Source organism: Babylonia areolata, chromosome 17 (assembly GCF_041734735.1).
Source record: "Babylonia areolata isolate BAREFJ2019XMU chromosome 17, ASM4173473v1, whole genome shotgun sequence".
Taxonomy (NCBI): domain Eukaryota; kingdom Metazoa; phylum Mollusca; class Gastropoda; order Neogastropoda; family Buccinidae; genus Babylonia; species Babylonia areolata.
Genome location: NC_134892.1, coordinates 120,289 through 147,724, shown reverse-complemented (window position 1 = coordinate 147,724; position 27,436 = coordinate 120,289). Strand labels below are relative to the sequence as shown.

General features: G+C 39.0%; 1 protein-coding gene across 7 annotated transcripts in view; it reads right to left on the bottom strand.

Moving 5' to 3' along the window:
- The window catches only part of LOC143291554 (AMP deaminase 2-like), a 190,249-nt gene that overhangs the window by 149,371 nt on the left and 13,442 nt on the right, over window positions 1-27,436 (bottom strand). For 4 of the 7 annotated variants that reach the window (XM_076601456.1, XM_076601457.1, XM_076601458.1 and 1 more), the window contains exon 2: window positions 19,845-20,070. In XM_076601456.1, the coding sequence (XP_076457571.1) occupies window positions 19,845-20,070 (226 nt within the window). Of the gene's footprint in view, window positions 1-6,578; window positions 6,657-17,859; window positions 17,899-19,844; window positions 20,071-27,436 lie in introns of all 7 variants that reach the window. The other 3 variants (XM_076601453.1, XM_076601455.1, XM_076601454.1) reach the window with 2 other exon arrangements.

The following is a 27,436-nucleotide window of genomic DNA, read 5'->3' as shown; positions in this document are numbered from 1 at the left end:
AGACTGTCCTCCTTCCCATCACACAAAGAGAGAGGTGAAAGTCAGATGGGAGAGGATGTAGGAAACCAGACTGTCCTCCTTCCCATCACACAAAGAGAGAGGTGAAAGTCAGATGGGAGAGGATGTAGGAAACCAAACGGCAATTGGAAATGTTAAAACATTTTTTTCTCAGAGAAAAAATCAAACAAAGCAAAATAAAATGAAAATAGCATAAAAGATGCATAAGTTCAGACAAAAGATGAATGTTTTTAATTTTATATATATATATATATATATATATATAGAGAGAGAGAGAGAGAGAGAGAGAGAGAGAGAGAGAGAGACAGACAGACAGACAGACAGACAGACAGACAGACATAGATATATACATACATACACACATACATACACATATATCATCATGCAGTGTGAATTTCTTTCACCGTTTTAACCAAGTGATATTATGATAAAAATGTAGACACTTTCACCAAATGACTAAACCAACAACAATCCATGTGTTAAAACATCACTGTTCCAAAGCAGGTGTGAAAACTTAAAAAAGTTCTCTGTAATTTTGAGCCATCACAATTCACAAAACCCTGATTCCACACTTCAGCACACATAAAAATAGAGTTAGTCTGGAACTGAATATCACACAGTAACATAAACTGTAAACAGGAAATTTTGGATGAGATAATTACTGCTCTTAAACAATGCTTTTATTCGCTCAGATACTTTTTTTTTCTATAACTTTCATTGGTCCAAATACTTTTTTTTTTTTTTTTTTAATAACTGTTCAAAATGTTTTTAGAACAAGAAGTCAGTTACAACAGCACAATAAATGCAATAACAAGAAGACAAAAAGAACAAATTGCTCAATACTCTGTAAAATTACAAACTTCCACAGACCACACACACTATCACACCAATGGCATATCACAAAAAAGTCAGTTAACTGGATACGTGTAAAAAAAAAATTTTTTAAATAAAAATTAAAAAGTCAAATAGTTAACTGGATACGTGTTCCAAACAGAATACTCGGAACTCTGTTTAGTCACATTACTAAGAACAAAATTAATTTATGATATATGAGGTGGAAACTAATCTGCTGAATAAAATCTATTTTCATACACAAGTGCCATGGGTGGTATTACTCAGACTACACTTAGGCTTGGGAATTTACATTAAAATTTGCGTTAGGTCCAAATGTGAGCAACAAAACCGTTCTTTTTATGATAAAATAGAATAAATCATGGTGATCACACTGATATGAAATTTACCACTACAGGGGGGCGGGAACATAATTAGATTTTGATTTTTAATGTCCAGAATCGAATGTTTTTATTGCTTCTGCCCATGTGAAAGCACCTGACAAAGAGCCGCACGGCAAGAACATGCGAAGGTTACGCAAGCGCGGTATAAGGGGTCGCCAGAGGAGAGTGTTCAGCGCGGTACAGTACATGTGACTGACTGCTGCCACGCTGATGCTGATCTGTAGGCAGGTCACTGCTGCAGACAACTGATTCTGAACAGACAGCTAGGAACGGACCTCTTTGGGGTCAAAAGGAAACAAACATTTTCAATTTCATGTATTTTATACTAAACTGGTAGAAGATGCAAATTCGCTTTTATGAATGTTTTCCAGTTTCTTACCATTCAATACATATCATAAAGAATGTAATCGGTATTGTACCAACTGCAAAGGTGAATTTACGCAGGCATCACGGGATCATTTAGTTTGCAAGTACAATTTTGTTGATATTATATGCAATGCACAACTTGGATATATTCCATGCTCTGCTTATTAACGTGTAGAATATAAATATCTAAATATGTGTTAACCAGGTTCAGTTTCAATAAACAATATTGGTGCTCTGTCCAGACAATAAATTCAAAAAGTATGGAGGGCAGATAATGGCGAAACTGAACATGTCTTGATATGAAAAGAACGACATGAAATACATATTTTTCTTTCACTTGGAAATGAACCAGTATTTGCAAATATGACTCGCGAACCCTGGCGCAGTAGATGTTGATTTAGCGTGGGATATAAATAATAATCATAATGATAAAAATGGATTATAAATTTTATTAATGATTATGTAAAACTCTGTTGTAACATGCGTAACACTGAATCCAAGTTATCTAAACTAACTTTCCCAACATAGATGTTTGAATTACTGGATTTATACTAATGATAGTAATGAATCTATCATGCAATCCTTAGCTCATGCAATGAAATCAAACAAAGCCTGTGCAAAATTATGTATTTTATTAATGATTACCTAAAACCTTATGACATATTTAACATGGGACCCAAAATACCTAAACTAACTTCCCCACCCTGGATGATTTTATTTTTCAGAAACACTGCAGGCACTCCATTTTCACATCAATTCTCCCCAGTGTTTAACTGTTTAAAATATTACTGTTCATCTTATTATGAAATGGGAATTGTATAATTTATACTACTTGACAAAAGTTATCCTCTTTATCTGAAGAATCTTGATAAAAACACCGGATTCTTTGTATCTTTCTATTCGATCAATCAACAGAAAACTGATTAGCGTTATCCTCACAGTGAACAAATATGTAGGAGTGCAGAAAAACAAAATGTAATAAAGTAAAACTATGAGAAAAAACAAAACCAAGCAACAACAATAACAACAACAATAACTAAAAATAAGGAATTTTATTATCTGCGTAAAGCAAAACCGAAGAACATGTGTTCCATGTCTGAATGTGACACTTGACCTCATCTCAAGCACTACAAAACAGGAAATGCTTCAAACTTAATTAATTTTAAGAAACTCATTCACAATCGATGTATAGTTTGGTTTTTCAGAACTTGTGTGATGTAAAATGTGGCTGTTCTAATCAAATTCTGCAAAACAATAAGCATGTAGGGACTGATGTGTTTCGGATACAACGAATTTTTTATTTCCACACTTTGTCTGTCTCATGAACTGATAAACTACATCATTTCATGATAAGACTTTACCAGACAGCAAAAGCCAGAATCAAGGTAATTTAAGGGGGTGATTTTCTACTTTGAACTTTGTTGTTTGGAACTTTTGATGCAACAAGTCTTCAACTGAAAGCAGTCCATTGTGGTTGATGGTACCCGATCCAGCTATGTCGACGTGAAGACCGGCGTCCCCCAGGGCTCCGTCCTGGGACCCTGCCTCTTCCTGTGTTACATAAACGACCTTCCCTCCAAGATTTCCTCTCCATCAGGACTTTTTGCTGATGATACAGCAGTCTACAGGCTTATCACCTGCGCAGAAGACCCAGCCAAGCTTCAGGAGGACCTCCAATGCCTGGAACAATGGGAAAGCGAATGGGACATGGTGTGCTGCCCTTCACTTGAAGCCACACTCCTCTTCTCTTCAACTACTCCCTCCACGGCCAGACACTGGAGACAGTCACCTCCACAAAGAACCTTGAGTTCATGCTGGAGACTAAGCTGGACTTTACTCAGCACATTGAGAACATCTGCGCTAAGGCCAACAAGACACTGGGCTTCTTGAGAAGGAACTTGAAGGTGTGCTCCAGCCGTACCAAAGACTGAAAGAGCTGGCCTACAAAGCAATGGTTCGTCCATTTGTGGAGTATGCCAGCCCTGTGTGGGACCCTTTCTTTCTTTCTTTCCGAGGACCGTTGTCGACTGGAACTCCCTCCCAGCTGGTGTCGTTGAGGCCACCTCCTGCAACGCCTTCTGTTTGAGGGCACTGAGGGCCCTCCAGGCACAGCAGACCCCCCAACCCTCCACCCCCACCCCCAGTAGGTCCTTCACTTTTTTTTTCTTTTTTTTTTTCCAACTAGTGATTAATGGCATACGGATAAAGACTATGAGTACGAAATTCTAAGAGCACACACTTGCACTTGCACTTGCAAAAATGTTAGTAATGGTCAAAATTATGACCGCTGAACATCAATGGAAGAAGAACTACATGCGTTGACTTAGTTCGAAATCTTACGCCAGTATCCGAACATTACCGCATCTCGCCATGTGTCAGAAACATTGTGTCTAAACTTAATCGGAAAAGAGAAAAATGCATAAACAAACCATAACAACGACGAAATTAACATACACAATTTATTTTCAAACAATATATCAACCATTGGGTGCAAATGAACATATCGGAGATTTCCATGTAACATATGTACATTTCACATGCTGTCGCCCAGAAAACAACACATTCTCTGAATCTGTTGTGTTCACACACACACAATTGAAAAGTATTTGTACCAATGTACGCTTTCCCATGATGAATCTGCATGATTTATGTGAAAAAAGTTCTAATTTTGTTTACAGGTATATTTTTATTGGGTCGTTTACATGCACAGAAGTAACACAGAAAAGCGGAACTGAAAATTAATGTGTGACGTTGATTGCATTTAAATAGTTGAATAGATATTTTTTCCAGAAAATGAGTGTATATGCTGTCGAAGATAGATGTGCTGACCACCTGTTGCAAGTAAAGAACATGAAGTGTATTCATGAATGTACTTGCCTTTGAATGAATAAAAAAACATGTCAAGTGGAACGGGTTGTTTACTTCTGTCACATGGTTAATTTCCAAAGATAAATATTTCATACCGTTCTTTTTACATCAAGACATGACGTTGGTTGATTTTGCCATCATCTGCCTTCCATGCTTTCTGAATAAAATGTCTGGACAGTGCTCCGACAATATTCATTGAAACAAACCTGGTTAACACATATTTAGATATTCATAATATAGTACACGTTAATAAGCAGAGCACGAAGTATTTCCAAGTTGTGCATTGCATAAAATGTCAACAAAATTGCTCTTACGAACAAAATGATCCCACACTGCCTTCGTAAATTCACCTTTGCAGTCGGTATAATACCAACTTCATTCTTTTTGAAATGTCATGACTGGTAAGAAACTGTAAAACATTCATAAAAGGAAAGGGGGGAGGGGGGGGGGGGTAGACACTAACATGAGGTGTTTGTGAAGGTTGGAGGGGGGGGGGGGGTAGACACTAACATGAGGTGTTTGTGAAGGTTTCATCAATCCACTGGGGAGGGGGGGAGGGGACACTAACATGAGGTGTTTGTGAAGGTTGGAGGGGGGGGGGGGGGTAGACACTAACATGAGGTGTTTGTGAAGGTTTCATCAATCCACTGGGGAGGGGGGGAGGGGACACTAACATGAGGTGTTTGTGAAGGTTGGAGGGGGGGGGGGTAGACACTAACATGAGGTGTTTGTGAAGGTTTCATCAATCCACTGGGGAGGGGGGGAGGGGACACTAACATGAGGTGTTTGTGAAGGTTGGAGGGGGGGGGGGGGTAGACACTAACATGAGGTGTTTGTGAAGGTTGGAGGGGGGGGGGGGGGGGTAGACACTAACATGAGGTGTTGGTGAAGGTTTCATCAATCCACTGGGGGGTGAGGGGGGGGGGGGGTAGACACTAACATGAGGTGTTTGTGAAGGTTGGGGGGGGGGGGTAGACACTAACATGAGGTGTTTGTGAAGGTTTCATCAATCCACTGGGGGAGGGGGGGAGGGGACACTAACATGAGGTGTTTGTGAAGGCTGGAGGGGGGGGGGGGGGTAGACACTAACATGAGGTGTTGGTGAAGGTTTCATCAATCCACTGGGGGGTGGGGGGGGGGTAGACACTAACATGAGGTGTTTGTGAAGGTTTCATCAATCCACTGGGGGAGGGGGCAGGGTAGACACTAACCTGAGGTGTTTGTGAAGGTTTCATAAATCCACCTGGGGGGGGGGGGGGGGTAGACACTAACATGAGGTGTTTGTGAAGGTTTCATCAATCCACTGGGGAGGGGGGGGGGTAGACACTAACATGAGGTGTTTGTGAAGGCTGGAGGGGGGGGGGGGGTAGACACTAACATGAGGTGTTGGTGAAGGTTTCATCAATCCACTGGGGGGGGGGGGGGTAGACACTAACATGAGGTGTTTGTGAAGGTTTCATCAATCCACTGGGGGGGGGGGGGGTAGACACTAACATGAGGTGTTTGTGAAGGTTTCATCAATCCACTGGGGGGGGGGGGGAGTAGACACTAACATGAGGTGTCTGTGAAGGTTTCATCAATCCACCGGGGGTGGGGGGTGGGGGGGGGGGGGGTAGACACTAACATGAGGTGTTTGTGAAGGTTTCATCAATCCACTGGGGGAAGGGGTGGGGGGGGGGTAGACACTAACATGAGGTGTTTGTGAAGGTTTCATCAATCCACTGGGGGAAGGGGGGGACACTAACATGAGGTGTTTGTGAAGGTTTCATGTGGGGGGGGGGGGACAGCAACTGGGGGGGACACCAACCTGAGGGGTTTAACTATGTCCTTTTATGGGCAGGTTTTGTAAATCTATTGGGGAGGTGGCGGGTTGGGGGGTGGGGAGGGGGATTCTGTGTTGAATCCTGTTAAAACAACTGACAACTTGCTCCTTTGATGAACAATACATAGACTCACAGATAAAGAATATCAAAATTGAAAATATTCAAAAATACTTAAATAACTGACAAGACACAACTGAAAAACAAAAAAAATCAAGTGATGAATGAAGCAAAGAAAGAAAGGGGGGAAAAACAGAAAGAAACAACTCACCTGGACTCATGAAATTTTCTGGGTGAATATACTTCTATGTATTCCATTCTTGGTTCAGGGTCAAACCTCCTTTTATCACTTGAGATAAACAGACAGGTAAAGGTGTGTATTTCATTGTCACTCACTTACAGCTTCTACATTCATCAGATCACCAAAATAACAACATAATAAAATAGGTCGTGAAGAACAAGCACAAAAACAACTTTCATTCATGTTTCAAAGTGTCCAATCAAATGAAAACTGTGTATTTCTCCGGACACAACAAACAGAAGTTCTATGAATTTTACGCAGCTACTGATAATCCTTGTGATCAAAAATTGCTTATTTCTCATAACAATTAACAATCCTTGCAAAATGGCAGAGACAAAAAATTGATCGAAACATCAAGAGAAATTGTGAAAACAAATGACTTTCCCAAAGTTGATTCCAAGTGCAGTGGGGTACAGCAAGATTGTGACATCAGTGATCACTGTAGTGTCTGCAAGATCCTGGAAGGAAGGAGACCATCACAGGAAGACTGACATCAGTGATCACTGTGTGTAAGATCCTGGAAGGAAGGAGACCATCACAGAAAGACTGACATCAGTGATCACTGTAAGATCCTGGAAGGAAGGAGACCACACAGGAAGACTGACATCAGTGATCACTGTGTGTAAGATCCTGGAAGGAAGGAGACCATCACAGGAAGACTGACATCAGTGATCACTGTGTGTAAGATCCTGGAAGGAAGGAGACCATCACAGGAAGACTGACATCAGTGATCACTGTGTGTAAGATCCTGGAAGGAAGGAGACCATCACAGGAAGACTGACATCAATGATCACTGTAAGATCCTGGAAGGAAGGAGACCATCACAGGAAGACTGACATCAATGATCACTGTAAGATCCTGGAAGGAAGGAGACCATCACAGGAAGACTGACATCAGTGATCACTGTAAGATCCTGGAAGGAAGGAGACCATCACAGGAAGACTGACATCAGTGATCACTGTAAGATCCTGGAAGGAAGGAGACCATCACAGGAAGACTGACATCAGTGATCACTGTAAGATCCTGGAAGGAAGGAGACCATCACAGGAAGACTGACATCAGTGATCACTGTAAGATCCTGGAAGGAAGGAGACCATCACAGGAAGACTGACATCAGTGATCACTGTGTGTAAGATCCTGGAAGGAAGGAGACCATCACAGGAAGACTGACATCAGTGATCACTATGTGTAAGATCCTGGACGGAAGGAGACCATCACAGGAAGACTGACATCAGTGATAACTGTATGTAAGATCTTGGAAGGAAGGAGACCATCACAGGAAGACTGACATCAGTGATCAATGTGTGTAAGATCCTGGAAGGAAGGAGAGCATCACAGGAAGACTGACATCAGTGATCACTGTGTGTAAGATCCTGGAAGGAAGGAGACCATCACAGGAAGACTGACATCAATGATCACTGTAAGATCCTGGAAGGAAGGAGACCATCACAGGAAGACTGACATCAGTGATCACTATGTGTAAGATCCTGGAAGGAAGGAGACCATCACAGAAAGACTGACATCAGTGATCACTATGTGTAAGATCCTGGAAGGAAGGAGACCATCACAGGAAGACTGACATCAGTGATCACTGTGTGTAAGATCCTGGAAGGAAGGAGATCATCACAGGAAGACTGACATCAGTGATAACTGTATGTAAGATCCTGGAAGGAAGGAGACAATCACAGGGAGACTGACATCAGTGATCACTGTAAGATCCTGGAAAGAAGGAGACCATCACAGGAAGACTGACATCAGTGATCAATGTGTGTAAGATCCTGGAAGGAAGGAGACCATCACAGGGAGACTGACATCAGTGATCACTGTAAGATCCTCCAAGGAAGGAGACCATCACAGGAAGACTGACATCAGTGATCAATGTGTGTAAGATCCTGGAAGGAAGGAGAGCAACAACAAAAAACAAATAACAACAAAAAAGACTCCACAACAGTATCAGTATCCGTATCAGTAGCTCAAGGAGGCGTCACTGCGTTCGGACAAATCCATATACGCTACACCACATCTGCCAAGCAGATGCCTGAACAGCAGCGTAACCTAATGCACTTAGTCAGGCCTTGAGAAACAAAAAAGATAATAAACAAATAAATAAATAAATGAAATAAAATAAATGAAAATAATTTTTTTTAAAAGGAAAAAGATAATAATAAAAAATAAAATAGAATAAAATAAAACAAAAAGAAATAAGTAAAATAACAGTCAGTCAAAAGCAGCACAGAGGAAGGCTGAGGGAAAGGATTCCAAGGCAAACAGACCTGCTGAAGAGACAGGCTGAACTAAACTACATCAACAAAGGATTCCAAGGCAAACAGACCTGCTGAAGAGACAGGCTGAACTAAACTACATCAACAAAGGATTCCAAGGCAAACAGACCTGCTGAAGAGACAGGCTGAACTAAACTACATCAACAAAGGATTCCAAGGCAAACAGACCTGCTGAAGGGACAGGCTGAACCAAACTACATCAACAAAGGATTCCAAGCAAACAGACCTGCTGAAGGGACAGGCTGAACCAAACTACATCAACAAAGGATTCCAAGGCAAACAGACCTGCTGAAGGGACAGGCTGAACCAAACTACATCAACAAAGGATTCCAAGGCAAACAGACCTGCTGAAGGGACAGGCTGAACCAAACTACATCAACAAAGGATTTCAAGGCAAACAGACCTGCTGAAGGGACAGTAAACTACATCAACAAAGGATTCCAAGCAAACAGACCTGCTGAAGGGACAGGCTGAACCAAACTACATCAACAAAGGATTTCAAGGCAAACAGACCTGCTGAAGGGACAGGCTGAACCAAACTACATCAACAAAGGATTCCAAGCAAACAGGCCTGCTGAAGGGACAGGCTGAACCAAACTACATCAACAAAGGATTCCAAGGCAAACAGACCTGCTGAAGGGACAGGCTGAACCAAACTACATCAACAAAGGATTTCAAGGCAAACAGACCTGCTGAAGGGACAGAAAACTACATCAACAAAGGATTCCAAGCAAACAGACCTGCTGAGGGACAGGCTGAACCAAACTACATCAACAAAGGATTCCAAGCAAACAGACCTGCTGAAGAGACAGGCTGAACCAAACTACATCAACAAAGGATTCCAAGCAAACAGACCTGCTGAGGGGACAGGCTGAACCAAACTATATCAACAAAGGATTCCAAGCAAACAGACCTGCTGAAGGGACAGGCTGAACCAAACTACATCAACAAAGGATTCCGAGCAAACAGACCTGCTGAAGGGACAGGCTGAACCAAACTATATCAACAATCTGAAGGAAGAAGCAGACAGCAGGTGACCATGAAAAACAAATTAGAAGTGGATCACCAGGACGCAGCTGCCTCCCAAAGACAGCAAAGCCCAGTCAAGGACAGAGAGGAAAAAGCCAATGCAGAGAAAGACAAACAACTGAACAATCGGTTAAACATTCTGAGCACCCTTTAAACAAACCACCTCCCCTGTTCTCCCCAAACATTGTGGATTTTGGAATAAAATTTGACAAGCTGGTCCAGCAGACAGCATCTGTGAAGGTTTTTCCAATGAAATGTGACTGATAAACAACCAGCTGCTGTGGTGAAATGTTTAGCGACGCAGACTAGTGACTGGGAGGACCTTCGTCTGACCCCCATAAGAGGACGCATTTTTCAGCTCCTACCCTGAGTTAGCATGCCATACGCTCAAATGGGAAGACTGGGTCTACACTGTGGAGGGTAATACTCAAATTCTAATTTTCCTACTCAAAGCTCCTGACCAACACTACATGTCTGTATCTCTCTGGCCTGGCTGATGCCAGGAAATATCATGAAGGGAAGCGCACTCCCACACCTATAATGGACATCCATAACAACACTATCATCATTGTTTTCATCATTTATCATCAACTATAGAAGAAAGAAAAAAAAATCCCAGATTTTGTGGCTTTTCTCACAAATGGGGCAACCAAAGAAAAAAATAATAAGGCAGACACTGGCATGGAGTCCCCAGGAAAAGTTGAGGGAAACTGGCCAACCAAAGCAACACTTGACAGACCATCTGAGGCAAACAGCCAGGTCTGAGGGATTTATTACAACTACAACCAGCTGGAGAAAAAGTAGCTGGATCAGTCCACATGCTTTGATGCCTGCTTAAAACTGAAACTGGAGATAATTTCACACACAAAAAACAAAGAACTGTTGTCAGAGGACTATGTCACATACAGTTCTGGAGTGAAGCTATTTCACAAAAAAATTTTTTTTTAAATCAAATCAAATAAATGACTCACATTCATGTTTACCAAAGTATCCAATGAGCTGAATGCGCAAAATACAAAAGAACTAATACACAAAATCAACAAATGATATATTCTATGCAAATTATGACAGTACGGTTTATATACTCATGATAGTTTGTACCTGTGCACATACAGATTTGAAGAAAAAATGAAAAAACAACAACAGATGTTCACAACATTCAGAATAGTATCCACAGCAACCACCGTTTTGAACATTATATCACAGAAAACAATTCAAGTTGTGTTTTGTAGTATTTACTTTTGATTTTAGTTTTCATTCACACATGCAGCAGTATTGGTCTTCGATTATCAACATGGCACAAAATAATAACAGCACAACAAATATACCAGCTCTGAACTATTTGTTTCACTGTTATCATAAATGCATAGCCATAGCCACTTTTCTGTTTTTGGATAGGAGAAGGGGGTGCTTAATTTGGTTACTTTATGTTGTTTTAAAAAGTAATAAAAAGACATGTCTGGACAATACCACTTATTTTCTTTTTGTTTGCTTTACTTTATTTGCTTCCTGTTTCTGTTTTTGCTGCTTTGTTGGTTACCTGTTGGAGGTGTTTGTTGCTGTAGATGCTGTTGTTCATTTGCTTCTTTTCTTTCTCACTTTCTCTTATCAAAGATATTATTGGACAGAGAGAACATGAACATTTCACACAAAACGTGAAAAACAAAACAAAAAATTATAAAACAAAATAAAATAAAATAAAAACAAAATACACAGGTAAAGCATGAAAGAAAAAACAGAAAGTGGACAGGAAAGGAAAAATCAAATGATGGTAAAGGCAAAAACACACTGAAGAAAATTACTTTTTCATAGTTTTTCTCGACGTATACAACAGAGAGGTAAGGAATGTGCAAAATCAATCACAACTGAGTGAAGAGAAAAATGACCCATACATTGTAATATTTTGAATTCTATTCTACCCTATTATTTCCTGCCCCCTATCCAAGCTTGACCATACACCTTCCACAATCAATCCTCTATCTCTGTTTCTATCACTCTCGTTTTATCTATAGATACACTTTTTTAACAGAAAATCATAAAAATAAAAACTGATTTGAAAGATGTTTTCAAAAAATGGGCTTTGGTTGGTTGGTTGATCGGTTGGTTGGCTGGTTGGTTGGTTCATTAGTTACTTAGTTACTTAGTTACTGAGTTAACTTTTTTGTATGTATATATATATATATATAACCTTATCTTAATATCTTTGTTCTGTTATTTGTTTTCCTTTGGCTCTTTTTAATCAATAAGTGTATACAAAGATCTGAAGGTGATGCCCATATACCTACTGTCCAAATAATACTGTCATGCACTGTCTTCCAATATTTCAAATATACAATTCTTGATTTCAAAATTATCAAACCAGACTGAAAAGCAATATTTAACGAACACTGAAGCTACATTCCTACTTATAGATACATGTTGTTTCAAAACAAATCAAGATAAATGATAAGTCCAGATACATCACAATTATGAGTACAAAAAGTTGAAAGCAGCCAATTAGAGATACTTCTCACTATCAATCTACATTCTGACATTTTCAAAATGTTATGAATAGTTTCTATTTGAAACTTTATTGACAGTTACATCGCATGACTGTTCCAATGTTAGCCAGTTCAAACCAACAGTCAGTCTATATAATAAATCAAGTCCACTTTTTTCAACAGTTGCAGCTCACGCTCATTCTATTTCTACACGGTACATCTCAAAGTCAAACAGAATCCTCAAATACCATATGCATTCAACGACAAACATTCATGAATGGAAATGTGAAACTTAAACTGGACACAATACTATTGCAACAAAATACAGACATGCTTCACTCTACACCATCATCCTTACTCTCAAACAATCAAAATCAACATTACTGTGCCCTACAACATTACAATTCACCAGATACCTAACGCAAACAATGATCAGGGCTCACAAATATATATCCAGAGATGCCAAGTGTTTGAAAGAACAATCAGGAAATTAGGTAGGAACATTTACAAGTTTTTAATATATATATATATATATATGTGTGTGTGTGTGTGTGTGTGTTTATACGAGGTGTGTTCAAAAAGTATCTGATCTTTGTTCATGAAAACTACTCGTATCCAGATACAACAAGCGTACACTAATCTCCTTCAAAGTAGTCCCCTTGGGCTGCCACACACTTCTCCCAATGGTTCTGCCACTGACGGAAGGAGCGCTGGAACGCCTCTTTTGGGATGGCGTGCAGCTGGTCCTTCGCATTCTGCATGATGTCTTCTCTGGACTGAAATCTGGTCCCTTTCAGGGGCATTTTCAGCTGTGGGAACAGCCAGAAGTCACACGGAGCTATGTCGAGAGAGTAGGGAGCCTGACAAAGCACAGGTGTGTTGTGTTTGGCCAGGAACAGGGTCCTCAACTGGTCAATGACAATCTCATTTTGGGATGTTGAGGGCCTACCAGAACGTGCTTCACTCTCCACTGATGTGCGGCCATCTTTGAAGCGGTTGTACCACTCCTTTATCTGTGTGGTGCCCATTGCTTCGTTCCTGAAGGCCTGTTGAATCTTGTGGATTGTTTCGACTTGGGAATCGCCAAGCTTGACACAAAATTTGATTCAGTAGCGTTGTTCAAATTTTTCAGTCATTTTGTCAAAAACAAAAATCCAACAGTGTTTACTTACACTTCCTCACTCACTGGCAGTCTGCCGTAAACTGACAACGTCTGCAGGCAGGAAAAAATTGACGCATGTGCATTAGGGTCGCCTACATACATGCACCAAACCACACCTCCCTAGCTTCATTTGTTTACGCACGAAAAATTAAGGTCAGATATTTTTTTAACACACCTCGTATATATATATATATATATATATATATATATATATATATATATATATATATATATATATCCAGAGATGCTAAGTGTTTGTGGGAACAATCAGGAAATTTGGTAGGAACAATTTGAATTTGGTTGAAACACTCGGACTCGGAGCCAAGATTTCATACTGATGGCAAACCAACACCATCATCAAATAATTTCATGCCAAAAAGTGTGTCTCCATTTTCCTGCCGGCCCACTGGGTGGGATTTTATCTTGTCGCTCAGTTAGAATAAAATGAATCAGGATCAGCTGAGCAAAACTGATCAACTGAAAATCCAAATCAACTGACTTGTTGAGTAACAAAATACCCCACTTACTGTGCACTAATTCCAAGAAGAGCAAAGATCATTTCTTGCAAAAGATAAAACCAAAATTAATAAACCTGAATTTGATTCTATCGGCTACAGCTGTCAAATGGTTGTTAGATGTGTTTGCAGAAGGGTCAGTTTCTCCAATGAATTGTAAAAGTTGTAAGGATGTAAGTTTGCCTTCCTACTTGACTGATTCCTGATTCCACAATAATGAACATTTCAAACAAAAAACACATCAGAGTCTATAAATTTCATCTTCACCAAGATTTGCTCCTGGAGAATGGTCCCATACTAAAAGCACACATGGCAAACATCAGACCAAAAGCTAATGGAAAGTATATCCACGTATTTCACAATATGACAATTTTCTGTTTCAAATTGTATCAGTGCTGTCTGAAAGTGAGGATCTATGATCAAGTAAGTGCAAACATAAAATCAATCCAATATGTTGCAGTGTAATGCAGTATACAACTCTAGTCAGTTTCCCACTCACTCCTTCAGATCCTCTTTCCCAAGCAGCCACATTCAGACAAGCACAGTCCTTCACACACATCATCTACACAACAAGATCAAGACTGAAGACATCTTACAGTCATGCCATTACAAAAAACAGACATGTGTGCTTTCATGTACAATTCCATGGTAACACATGAAAAGAGATACACATACACAAACCACCACAATTCCACAGAGACAAAACTCACTCGACAAAAATGCACATCACCACACACAATAGTTTGCAGGTTTTTCTGTAACTTTTCCCAAAAGCACATTTTATCCCACTTTTCACATACAACAGTTTGCTTTTTACCTTCATCAACAGTCCATACAATCTTTGTCCAGAATACTGAAGTGAATGTGGTTATTTCATCAGTACACCAAACACACTGAAAAGATTGTTTGAGGACATGCTTCTGGCAAACAATGAGAGTAAACTATGCCACAAATGTTTTGTGCAAACATTTTCACAACAAAAGATTTGGAACAAAAAACAAAACAAAAAACAAACATATGTATCCAGTTCTAAACTACTAATGAATCAAAGCAAATAAATAGCACTACGTTTCAATTACAATTTTGTTTTAACAATTCGATTTAAGCAGGAGCTTAATGAGATCAGGAAACCATGGATTACATAAAACCTTTCTTTTTACAGAAACAAAAAAAATTACCCTTCTTAATAAAACTCACTTGTTCACAAACTCTGGTTTACTATACTTAACGGCTTGAAAACAACACCTAAAAACACTGTCACTTCAGGAGTTGATAACTTGGCAACCAATTCTGGTTCCAACGACTTCACATTCTTTAAAGAGCACTTAAAGGTCTTTCTTTTGCTGCTGCTGATTTCTTTCTTTCTTTTTCTTTTTCTTCTGCTTTTTAATATACATAAATTCAAATGAAAGCAAAAAAGAAAACATTTAAATAACTACATCATTCAAATAGTATTCAGACATGAATATGATGGAAAAGCAACAATGACAAAGATATTGATCTTTTTCAAGGCCTCTAAAAAGTGCTCTATCTAGATCTTATTAGCCTCTGTAACAAAGCTACAAAATCTGTTGCCACCTGAGAAAATAAAAGCTTCATCACATGATTTAAAGCTTCATCTGGTTTACTGCTTTGGTTGCCAACAGCCAACAAAAACTAATGCATGAAATAACAACAGAACTCTAACTGCAAAAAAATTCTCAACTTTCTTCAAATTCTAACAACACAATATCTAAATGAACGTGACATGCTCTTTATCCACTAGAAGTGTACCAGTCCCAAATTCATTGTAAGTTATAATCTTCCATCTCTTTCAAAAGGAAGCAAACTGGCAGGCAGGAAAGTTATCACTTCTTACCACCTCAGTCGTCTTGAGAGCATAAAACTGATTTGTTTTGCTTTTATTCAATTTCAACTGCTGGCTTTGGTCTCCTTTTTTTCTTTTTCTTTTTCTTTTTTTTTTCTTTTTTTTTTTACTACTGATCGCTCAGCCAGACTGCAAACTAGGGTTCTGATTTTGCAAAGGTTATGCATACATATCATTTATATATACAATAAACTGGTCAACCACTGAACCAAGTCTATGAAAAATTTTGAGGTATCTGCTATGTTTAAACTGCTGCAAAATTTCTACAACTCTAACACCTCAATCATACTTATCATGTCTTCATCTAATTCACTGACCTATATCTGGACCACTTGAGTACACCTTAAAAATCTAAACCAATGGCTATGCATCTATATAGATATAGGTTTCTCTGAGATGAGACCTGTCATAAATCAGGTTCCAACCATATGTACGCACTCTCCTGGATCCTGTCAATGTACTGACTTGGCTGAAAGTCAGCATGACCACAAAGCTGGCACCGCTGTCAGCTGACAACTGCTGACCTTTCTGCAGAAATGTCAATCAATATTAAATGCTGAGCATTAAAAAGTACTCCAAGAAACGGCAAGCATGTCTGGCTAGCTTTTGCTAGCCATTTCAGCTGCTTTGAATTGATAATCTTAAAAAATAACGTTTGTCACTGTTATGGCAAGAAAGCAGATTTTGCATGGAAATGACAAATAAATGAGTGCAAAACCCTGGAATGTTTTAATGTGTTTGTAATTGTGTATTTCTATTCCTGTTGTCTCTGTGCGGTGTGTGGGTTCAAGTCAACTGAGCTGCACAAACTGTACTGTACTGTTCTGTGCCTTACTGGGTTTGACAGCAATTTCTTTTACAAAACAGTACACTGTCCAATATACAGGCTGCTCTCCTCAGCGCAGCAGTAAGTCAGTGCCTGTAGCCCTACTATCTATCTATCTTATCTATTCTTTCATTTGTCTGTTTCAACCTGTAATAATGCTCTGCATCAAAAACTTCCTTTTTTACTCACTACAATAGCTATTCTTTACTTTCAGATGGAAGGCTTTGAAATCTTCTTGTCTTGGTTAATGGTAAACCTTAGCTAACATTTATGAAAACAGTTGTACCAAGCAGTCATTTCAAGGTCACACCCTACTATTTTCCATTTTTCCAATTGAATGTCATAAAGTGCACCTTCTAGTTCTACACATCACGTGTTGAAAACATTTGAAAAGGCATGCACACAATGACCACAACAACACACAACAGAAACACTTCTGCAGTACATTCTCTCACAACTGTACAACAGGGCAAGACATCCGAATGCCCCCCCCCCCCTTTCCACCCAAGCCCTCTCCCACCTTGTTATTTTTTACAGGCACTGTGGTATATACACACTGTACACAGTCAACACCACTGATGGATCACTGACTGCCACAGATCACTGAGCCAATGCATCTGCATTCTTAATTGCCCAACTCAAGAGTTAGAACAAATTCTTCAATAACTCCAACTCTATTGTTGACTAAGTGTTTACAGAGTAAAGATAACCAAGAAACATATAAAAAAATAAAAATCTGATACAATCCACAATTCAGGCCATCAGGGCTTCATTAGCCATCCGACCTTTCCCTGATCTAACTAATGAATCATGTTGTTTATACAACATGTTTATAATCCAGCTAAGCATGTATCCCATAAGATATTTCATCTTTTGTGGACGTGGTTTGAGACAAAATCTACTAATCACTACTTTTTTTCCTTTTTTTTTAACAAAAAACTATTCTGACAGAAGTACCTTCTGTTCCAAAACATGCTGGAGGGGACATTCAGAAATCTTTCTGACAAGGGTCACTACGGAGTCATGCAGACGTCCAGTACTGGGTGCAACATGAATGCTGTACTGTGTCCTCTAGGTTAGAAACACTCACTCTGTCTTGTTAAAATTCAGAGCAAAATCACTTAGCGGCCTGCAAGTTTCAAGCAAACAAAAATACAATCTTGAGTGTTAGTTTTCAATACTCATACAAGCATCAAATCCATTACGAAACAACAAAAGGATTATGTTCTTGCTATTCAAAAAACAACAATATCAGTATTCAAAATAGTATGGTCAGGAAACGATACATCCACAGATCATACAACACGTCAGACAAACCAAACTGATTATGCATACAACTACTTAGTACTAACGTCTCAGATGCTGTTGAAATTGTTCTTCCTCATTCTTCGCTTCTTTCCCGAAATAAAGGAAGGAAAGAGGAAAGGAATGTATCTTCTCTGTGGGTTTATCATCAATCCATTATCAAGACATTGCATATGATTATAAAAATATCTATGTTGGGTATGGAAAATTCTTGTTAAGATTGGCATGTATGTGACCTAGTATGTGTTTTGAGACCAATAGTGTGACATATATTATGCAGTATCTACAATGTTGGTTCCACAAAAATACAGTCTGTTCATGGACCATAGACATGTATGCTATCAAAACAAGTTTTACACTGATATTCTGATGACAATGCCTGCTATTAAGTAATGTGATTTTTTTAATTAATTTCTTTTCCCTTATGTTTCCAAAATCCCCTCTTTTTTATTTTATTCAATCCTTTTTTTTCTACTCACTTATGTCTAACTTTCAAAAGAAATGATGTTGGTAAGTTTGGCATGCCATTTTCTTACATTTATATTGCTTGATATTTTTAGTAACATAATTTTAGCACCATCAATAAATAAAACTAACATATATTTTTTGTGGTCTGTCAACTATACCAGACTCAAAAACTCACAACATGTGTTGATTAGCTTCAACACGGACAGAATCAAATAATTAGTTAAACACCAGACAATATCACCAAAACAAATCAGTTCAAACAACAGTTTCATGATAAGCTGAAGTGATTTTTAAACTATCATTTACATTAGGATATAAATAAGTGTTATCAATACATACAATTTTCATGATAAGCTGAAGTGATTTTTAAACTATCATTTACATTAGGGTATAAATAAGTGTTATCAATACATACAATGATACATGTATACATCAACACACAACACACACACACACACACACACACACACACAAACATGCCAACCGTTATACTTGATTAAAGATTAAGGCATTTTGAAAAATGTTTAATTCCAAAGAAGTAGTGTTTTCAATCACTGCTTTCAAATGTGACACTGCAGCATGGCTTGTGAATATGATGGTCATTTAAGACAGAACATTTCAGACCTACAACAATGTTTCTCTCACACTGAGGCTTCCACAAAACAATGACAGAGGATGGGACAACAAACCAAAGATACACTGCGCACAAATTATCAATGTATGTGCTATGCAAGGACAGACACATTCCATTTCCCATTAAGTGTGTAGATCTACTTCATTCCACAGAAAAAAAGGATAAGAAATCACACATGAACCAACATCTATCATACCCTTTATACCCATCTAATCTTTTTACTTATCACAGAAGCCATCACATGCACTGCAAATATACTGCAGACTATGATAACAAATGTAATATCTTTCCCCAAAGCAGGGTACCATGGGTGGAAGTGACTGACTTTTTTTTTTTTAAACATTGAAAAAATTGCAGCCAGGAACAGTGGGCAGCTTAATTAACTGAAGTGAGTGTCTTAATACCGAAGCAAAAAGGTTCTTTTGTGTTTTTTTAAAGAAGGGTTTTTTTGTGAGTCTGTTTCTTTTTCTGGTCAAATACAGAAATCTGCATAACTGAGGATTTCTCCCACCCAGCGGTACCCACTTCTGTAGACTACTCCCTAAAAAAATTATAAATAAATAAAACTTAAAATAAAAAAACCCAAGGCACATATTGTGTTTTACAGCACAGCAAACCACACTCACACCCCACACACCCCAAGCAACCAACTGCTCCTGCCTCCTCACCTGTGACTGAACTGCCGCTCATAGTACTGGCGGTTCTCCTTCTCCTCGATGGGGTACTGCGGCATCTCAAAGGCCGCGGCCTCAGGCCCACTCCTCTCCAGACCATAGCCGTTGCGCTGCAGAATGCTGTCGGCCAGCTCCTCCAGCTTGTCATCAGTGTCTGAAGCGTGCATATGCTTGGGGAACTTGATCTTGGTGGGGGAGAAGATTGGTGAAGGGGGTTCACCTGCAGAGAAGAAAAGATAAAACGTCTGAGTTTACATTCTGCTTTGGAGTGTGTTCACCCGGGAGAAAAGACAAAAAGGCTTAGTTCCCCTTCAGATATATCAGGTGTTCCCAAAAAAGTGAACCTCTTTTTGACAAGTATTTTCTCAGTGATAGAGAAACTGAATTCATTGAAACTTTTCACACAGTAACCTTAGGGTATCATCAACAAGTCTGCAAAATATCTAAAAGTTCAGACGCAATTTATGCAAGTATTGTCAAATTCAAAACAAAAAAAAGTAAAAAAATCCAATATCAGAGGAAAACTCAATTATTTCAGTTTATGCTCAATGTGGCCTCCATCTTCCTCCACGACTGAACGAAGCCATTTCTTCCAAGCACAAATCCTTTTACGTATTTCTTCCACCAATATCTCCTCCCATGACATGATTATCCTGTCCTTTTAATGCCTGCTCGGTCAATTTGTCTCTCACTCCCCGGTAAACTTTCTCCTTCAGAGAGTCCCATATGGCATAATCCATTGGGTTACAGTCAGGACTTTATGGAGGCCATTCATCTGTCTTGATGAATTCTGGTATAGCCTCCTCCAGATTGGTCTGGGTTACCCTACTTGTGTGTGAAGGAGCCCCATCTTGCTGAAATAGTATTTGTTTCTAGGATAAAGATGCTTGCAATCCGGGAGAAGATTGTCATCCAATAACTGAATGTAGCTTTCACTATTAACCTTGGCTCTATCAGTGTCAATAAAATGAATGTTTGTTCTTTCCTTTCCAGGATACTCCAGCTGAAACCATTATCTTTTTTTTAAATCCATAAGTCCTGGCACCCACACTGTTCTCCATTCTCTTTTCTGCCATGCTGATTGACGCCTTCCAAGACTGTGACCGGGGCATCTACATTCAGTTTTGCACAGATAGCAAACTTTTCAACTTGCGGCGACTCCATGCCAGGTCCAGGGTGTTTGAGGCACTATTGAGAGAGTTCCTCTTCGCTGATGACTGCGCACTTTCTGCACACCCCCATGAGGACATGCAGTTCATTTTGGACAGGTTCTCAACCTCCTCCAGGCGCTTTGGACTCGCCATCAGCCTCAGCAAGACCGAGTCCATGTACCAAGCAGCTAACTCACAGAACGCCAGTGCCTCCCCCCAACCTGCAATCAAGATCGATGACACAGAGATCAAGTCAGTCGACAAGTTTTGCTACCTGGGCAGCACCCTATGCAGCAACAGAGCCCTTGATGCAGAAGTGACGCTGCGCATCGCCAAGGCCAGCTCTGCCTTTGGCAGACTCAACAACAGGCTGTGGAACAACAAAGGCATCAGGCTCAGCACCAAGATGAAAACCTACAGAGCTGTTGTGCTGACCACCTTGTGGTACTGCTGTGATACATGGACGACATATCGCCATCACATTCAGCAACTTGAGCAGTTTCACCAGAAATGCCTACAAAAGATCCTCGGCATAAAGTGGCAAGACAGGGTCTCCAACCTCCAGGTCCTAGAGAGGAGCGGCCTGCCCAGATACGCTGGACAGGACACATTGTCAGCATGGCAGACAGCAGGATCCTGAAGATGCTTTTGTATGGCCAGCTGAAGGAAGGCCACCGTGAACTTGGAAGACCCTGCAAACGCTTCAAGGACACCTTGAAGACAAATCTCAAAGCCTGTGACATAGACATCATTTCCTGGGAAATTGATGCACTTGACCGCTCTCACTGGAGGATGCTGTGCTCTAGTGGCATAAAGACGTTTGAAAACAAGAGAACGCTGGCCATAAAGGAGAAGCGTGAGCGAATGAAAGCCGGGCTCAACTTCTGGAGACGTTTTCCCTTGCAACACCTGTGGGAAGTGCTGTGCTTCCAGAATCGGCCTCTTCTCCCATATGAGGACACACACCGACAAATAAGCCTGCCTGCCTACTCATCCGTCGGACTGACGGGAGACTCCAATATTATCAGTGTCAATAAAATGAATGTTTGTTCTTTCCTTTCCAGGATACTCCAGCTGAAACGTTATCTTTTTTGAAAATCTGTAAGTCTCAAGATAGAGGTGAGATGGCTGAATTTCTCATTTCCATTTCCCATAAACGCGATATTTTGGCGATTTTTAGCTATCTCTAATGTAAAGTCTTTCTCATCTGTGAAAATGATCCTTCTCACATCAGTGGCCAAGTAGCGGTCATTCAAGTTACGGCAGCGAGTTTTACTTTTCCCTCCAACATTTTGGTCCATCCTTGATAACCGTATCCTCTTGAAGGGCTTCAGCTCCAGTTCTTTCGCCATTCTTTGCACAGGAGACTTGCTCACTTGTAAATCGCTTGCAACTTCTTGAAGAGATTTGTGGGTGCCTGGGTTCTCCTCCTGGGATTGAATCAGTTCCTCAAAATGGTTCTTGTTCTCTTCCGAACATGCAGTCTTGGGTCTCCCACTGCCAATTTTACGTGCTACTGACCCTGTAGTGCGTATTTTAGCGACAGGTCTATTTACAGTGACTTGACTCCATCCCTTGTCTGGAAATTCCTTTACGATCCTTCTTCCCAGCCTTTCTCCTTGAAACATTTTCCAACAGTAACTTTATCACTTTCACTCAAAGGCATGGTTGATCCTTCCAAACTGAAACTTTGGACAGAACTGATTTTAGATACAGACGACAATAAAAAAAAATCAATAGACCTGACACCCAGACAGGCTATTTTTAGACTGATTTGACAGATCCCAACACCTGGCAGCTGGCATGAATATGATGAAGGTCACATTGCACAGCTCTGATATTGGATTTTTCGACATGCTGTTTTGAATTTGACAATACTCGCATACTTTGCATCCAAACTTTTAGATATTTTGCAGACTTGTTGATGATACCCTAAGGTTGCTGTGTGAAATATTTCAATGAATTCGGTTTCTCTATCACTGGGAAAATACTTGTCAAAAAGTGGTTCACTTTTTGGGGACACCCGATATATAGATGTGTTATGTAATATAATATGCCCGGTATACTTTGAAAGTGGTGTGCATTTCAACCTTCTGTCTTTGTATGTTTAATAAACAAGTACCCAAACAAATATGGTGCACATGTGAACATGCTTTCTACATACAACATACACACACATACTCACCCAAATGCACACAATGTATGTGTCTATATTCAAACTACACTCTCTAGATACTCACACAGACACATTTGTAGGCATGCACACACCTGTGCATACCTCCACTCTGTCAAACATGCAAAGGCCAAACTGTTGGGAAGAACTGTTTGGATATGTTGGCTTCTATTCTTTTTTGGCATGCCTGACACACACACACACACACACACACACACACACACAGATAAATAGATAGATTGATACATACATACATACATACAATGATACATACATATATACATACATACATACATTAGTCCCAGTGTACAAATAAGCATAACAATGATTTTTGACTCATTGTAATTGTTTATTCAGAACAGAGGAGAAAAACAACAACAACAACAAAATATACTCCGTTACATAAGCAGTGGTTCTCATTCTTTGCTGAAAGAGAAAGGAGAGTTTAACTTATTGCTTATCTGCATACATGGATACAAAATGGAGGCAGTATCTGGGGCAGAAAGAAAAAGAGCTTAACCTGTTATACTCTTCAATTATGCCAGTTTGTGAACAACAATTCCATCCATGAACTACTTCCATATTAAGAATATTTCTCAAATCATGATTGGGATTTGCATTATGGGTTTACTGATTCGATAACAAAATCACAAATTGTAGGACTAGTACTCTGTTCCCTTTTTCTTCAATACACTCTGTACTCAAAAGTAAACTTAGCATTGTTTATACAATGCTGACACTGAATAGTGATTTCAAGATAGAAACAAGAGAGGCAAGGCCTTCAAGACGCACTTGTGATACACTTTTTTTTTTTAATCTAATCGTTAAAATGTGTGCAGTTGTTATTATAAAGCTTCAGGTTAAAAGAAAAAGAAAAAAAGAAAGTCCTACGGCAGATTCGAACCCCGCGTGTTCAGGTGAGAAGAAACTGTCTTACCCATTACACTATCGTGGCTCCTTCACCGATGTTTCAAAAATATAACATTTAAACATGCTTTTTTAAAGGGCGATAAATCAATTGCGGTATTCGCAGTGAGAATGCTGTTCAAATCATATTATTCTGGTGAATCTTGGGCATTTAAAAAATCTTTCAAGGCAATTAAGAATTATTTTTAAGTCCGCATTATAGAAGATGTGGCTATCGCCCCAATCACACTGCAACATTTAGCCGTTTTCTCTGGATCTAAATCGATGTACAAGTTTAATTACACCCAGTTGACACGGTCGATTCAATTTCTCATTTATGTTCATTCTAGTTTTATAGTTTTAAAGTTGATATGAAAATTGAGTATTTTGTTAAACTAATAACATGTGGAGCCAAATACAAGTGCTTCTAAACGTCGTAAGAAGTGAAAAGGGCTTCATTTTGAGAAAAGTCAAGACTGGAAATTTTTACGTTTCAACAATTTAAGGGTATTAACTCTTAACTCTCATGGTTTATTATTTTTAACTGTGAATTCTGACTGATTCTGTGGATATTTTTATTGCAGTTTGGGGCAAAATCCAGTAAGTGATGAGGCGTTCACAAATCTTTCTCTGGATAAATATTTAACAGTCTCCTTCTCCAACTTTCCATCACATGTTATCGTGTATTGTCGATTGAATATAGGATTGAACGGGCAGGTCAACAACTTGAAACAAAATGGCGTGGTTCGCGTTCGCGAAGAATATGAGCACACGCTTTGAACATGTATAAATATGTGTACACAGTTGAGTTTTGCCCATGACCTTCAGGGCTCAGCCAATAGATCCTATAAAGTCCACTCGTCGTATTGATTTTAGTATTTTCCGAAAAAGACTACTTAGGCGAATGAACATAGTGAAAGCCCAGTACACTGAGAGTAAAACACACAAGCTTTTTATGTATTGAGTATAATTTCAAAATGCAATGTTTAAGATGATAAAGATCAGTTTAAAGCAAATTAAGCCCCTTAGCATTAATTACAGATTAATTTCCCTTTTTTACTGTCTGCACCAAAGACATGCAAAATAAATATAACTTCCGTGCTTAGCAAAAGAAGTTCCTGTTTGAACCCAGAGGTGCAATATTGTTTTAAACAAGATGACTGGAAAGAACTGAATTTTTCCTATTTTTATGCCAAATTTGGTGTCAACCGACAAAGTATTTGCAGAGGAAATGGCAATGTTAAAGTTTACCACACACACACACACACACACACACACAACCGAACACCAGGTTAAAACATAGACTCACTTTGTTTACACAAGTGAGTCAAATATTTCAGCAAAATTACAGGAAACAACAAAGAAACACAAAACCAGAAAAAAAAACATAATAACAATATGAAAAATAAAACATCTCTTAACCTTCAGAAAAATAAGAAAGTGTAATGCATACCAGTATGAAATAAATATATCTCACTGTCTCAGCATATAATTTACTTTTTAAATCAAAGTATACATAAAAAATGATAAATATAACAAAACATTATAAATACAATGTATCTTTAAAAGTTCCAGTATTGTCATGTTTTGCATGAGGTCTGCTGTGTGGACTGGATTATTGTTGTTATTACCTTTGACGCAATGTCTTGTTTTAATTTGTCATGTTCGTGTCTTCATTGGATCTACCTGCATACTTTAATGGATTATATATGTAGCCAAGTGCTCAGCTGGCAACAATGACTGCTTCACACACAACACCGGAGCACAACACATTTTTGTAACCAACCTGCTGGTCTTCAATGACTCGCGCATAATGATGTTCAAATTTTGAATGCAAATGCCATTCTAAACAAATACTCCAAACATTTATGAAACCAAGTCTATTGTATCTTTCACGACCAGATTATGTCTATTGTGCTTATACACACACTTTTAAGTCAGTTAGAAGCATATTCAATTTTAGTTTAATCGCTCGTCAGTGTAAATATTTTTTACTGATGCAAAGATTATGTCATTTTCTTTCTTCATCACATAAAATGCTACAATCTTTCAACTCTGTATGTGATTGCTTGTTGGAAACTAAAAACACACTACTATAGTGTTTGGATGAGAATAGATCAGGCAGTTAGAAGATACAAAGCCAATTTTCATTGTTGATATAATGGCATTCACTTCATAATCAGTACGAACTGGGCTGAGTTGACAGTTGTGTTTCCGACAGACCCTATCTAACTAAATATCTCTTTTGTTGGATCAGTAAGCTACAAGTATTATTGGCAGAACTGTCACAATTCCATCTTTAAATCTATACCATTTGCGTTCGCCTTCGTTAAACTGATTTAACGCAGTTTGTAATTTTCAAAACAGTCCTGGTGACTAAAATTAAGATTATAAATTCATCTTACATAATCAACAATTCGTTTTATACTCATTAGAAAGGTGGTGTTGAGCTCTTTCTTTTGCAACCAATCCAATGTAAATCGGTTCAGGAATCATTTAGAATCTATCACTGAGCACCCGACAACAAAGATTATTCAAATATTAACTCAACAGGCTCGATTTGCTTACAGCCATCCTTGCAGTTCATGTGACTTGCATAAATGGAAGCATGAGAACACTGGTCACTTTTCACCTGAGCCTCCTTGTGGCTTTTGCCTGCTCTCTCTCTCTCTCTCTCTCTCTCTCTCTGTAGCCCAAAAGGCCAGTGTAACACATCATCTCTGTAAGTACTTTTTGTCAAATGTGTTGATTTGTACACTGTAAGTTTCAACACAGTACTTGTGTTCATATGAGTATGTTGATAGCGTTTAAAGTCAGTAAACTTTGTTAGAACAACTGCATTGTTGTTTAGTCACAGGTCTTAGTATTGTTTGACGTTAGTTATTATCATGTCCTGAGTCAAACATCAGTCAGTGACGTCTTGCCCATTGTAAGTTCATTCAACTGTTTGAGAATGTTTTCACTGAGGGTTACGTGTTCTTTCTCCTCTGCTCACACTGATGAAAGTTAGGTTTTACTTGTCCCGTGTTTGGTGGAGGAAACTTAATGTTGAACACAGGCAATGTGCTGATGTTTGGCTTTGATGCAACCGGATGACTTGTGTAAGTCATTCACTAGCTGAAGCTACTTAAATGGTCAAGCCATGATAGTTCTTCCAATCATTATATTAAGCACTGACTATTTGTTCTCTCAAGTTGCCAGAATCCAATATCAAAGCCACTTATTCAATCATCTTGTTTATTATTCATGTATCATTTCATATGCCGATATGAGTACTGCTACAGTGTTGTTGTTGTACAACAGCAAAGTGAGAGCTGTATTATCAATGGTTTCTCCAATGCAATAGGAAATCTTAT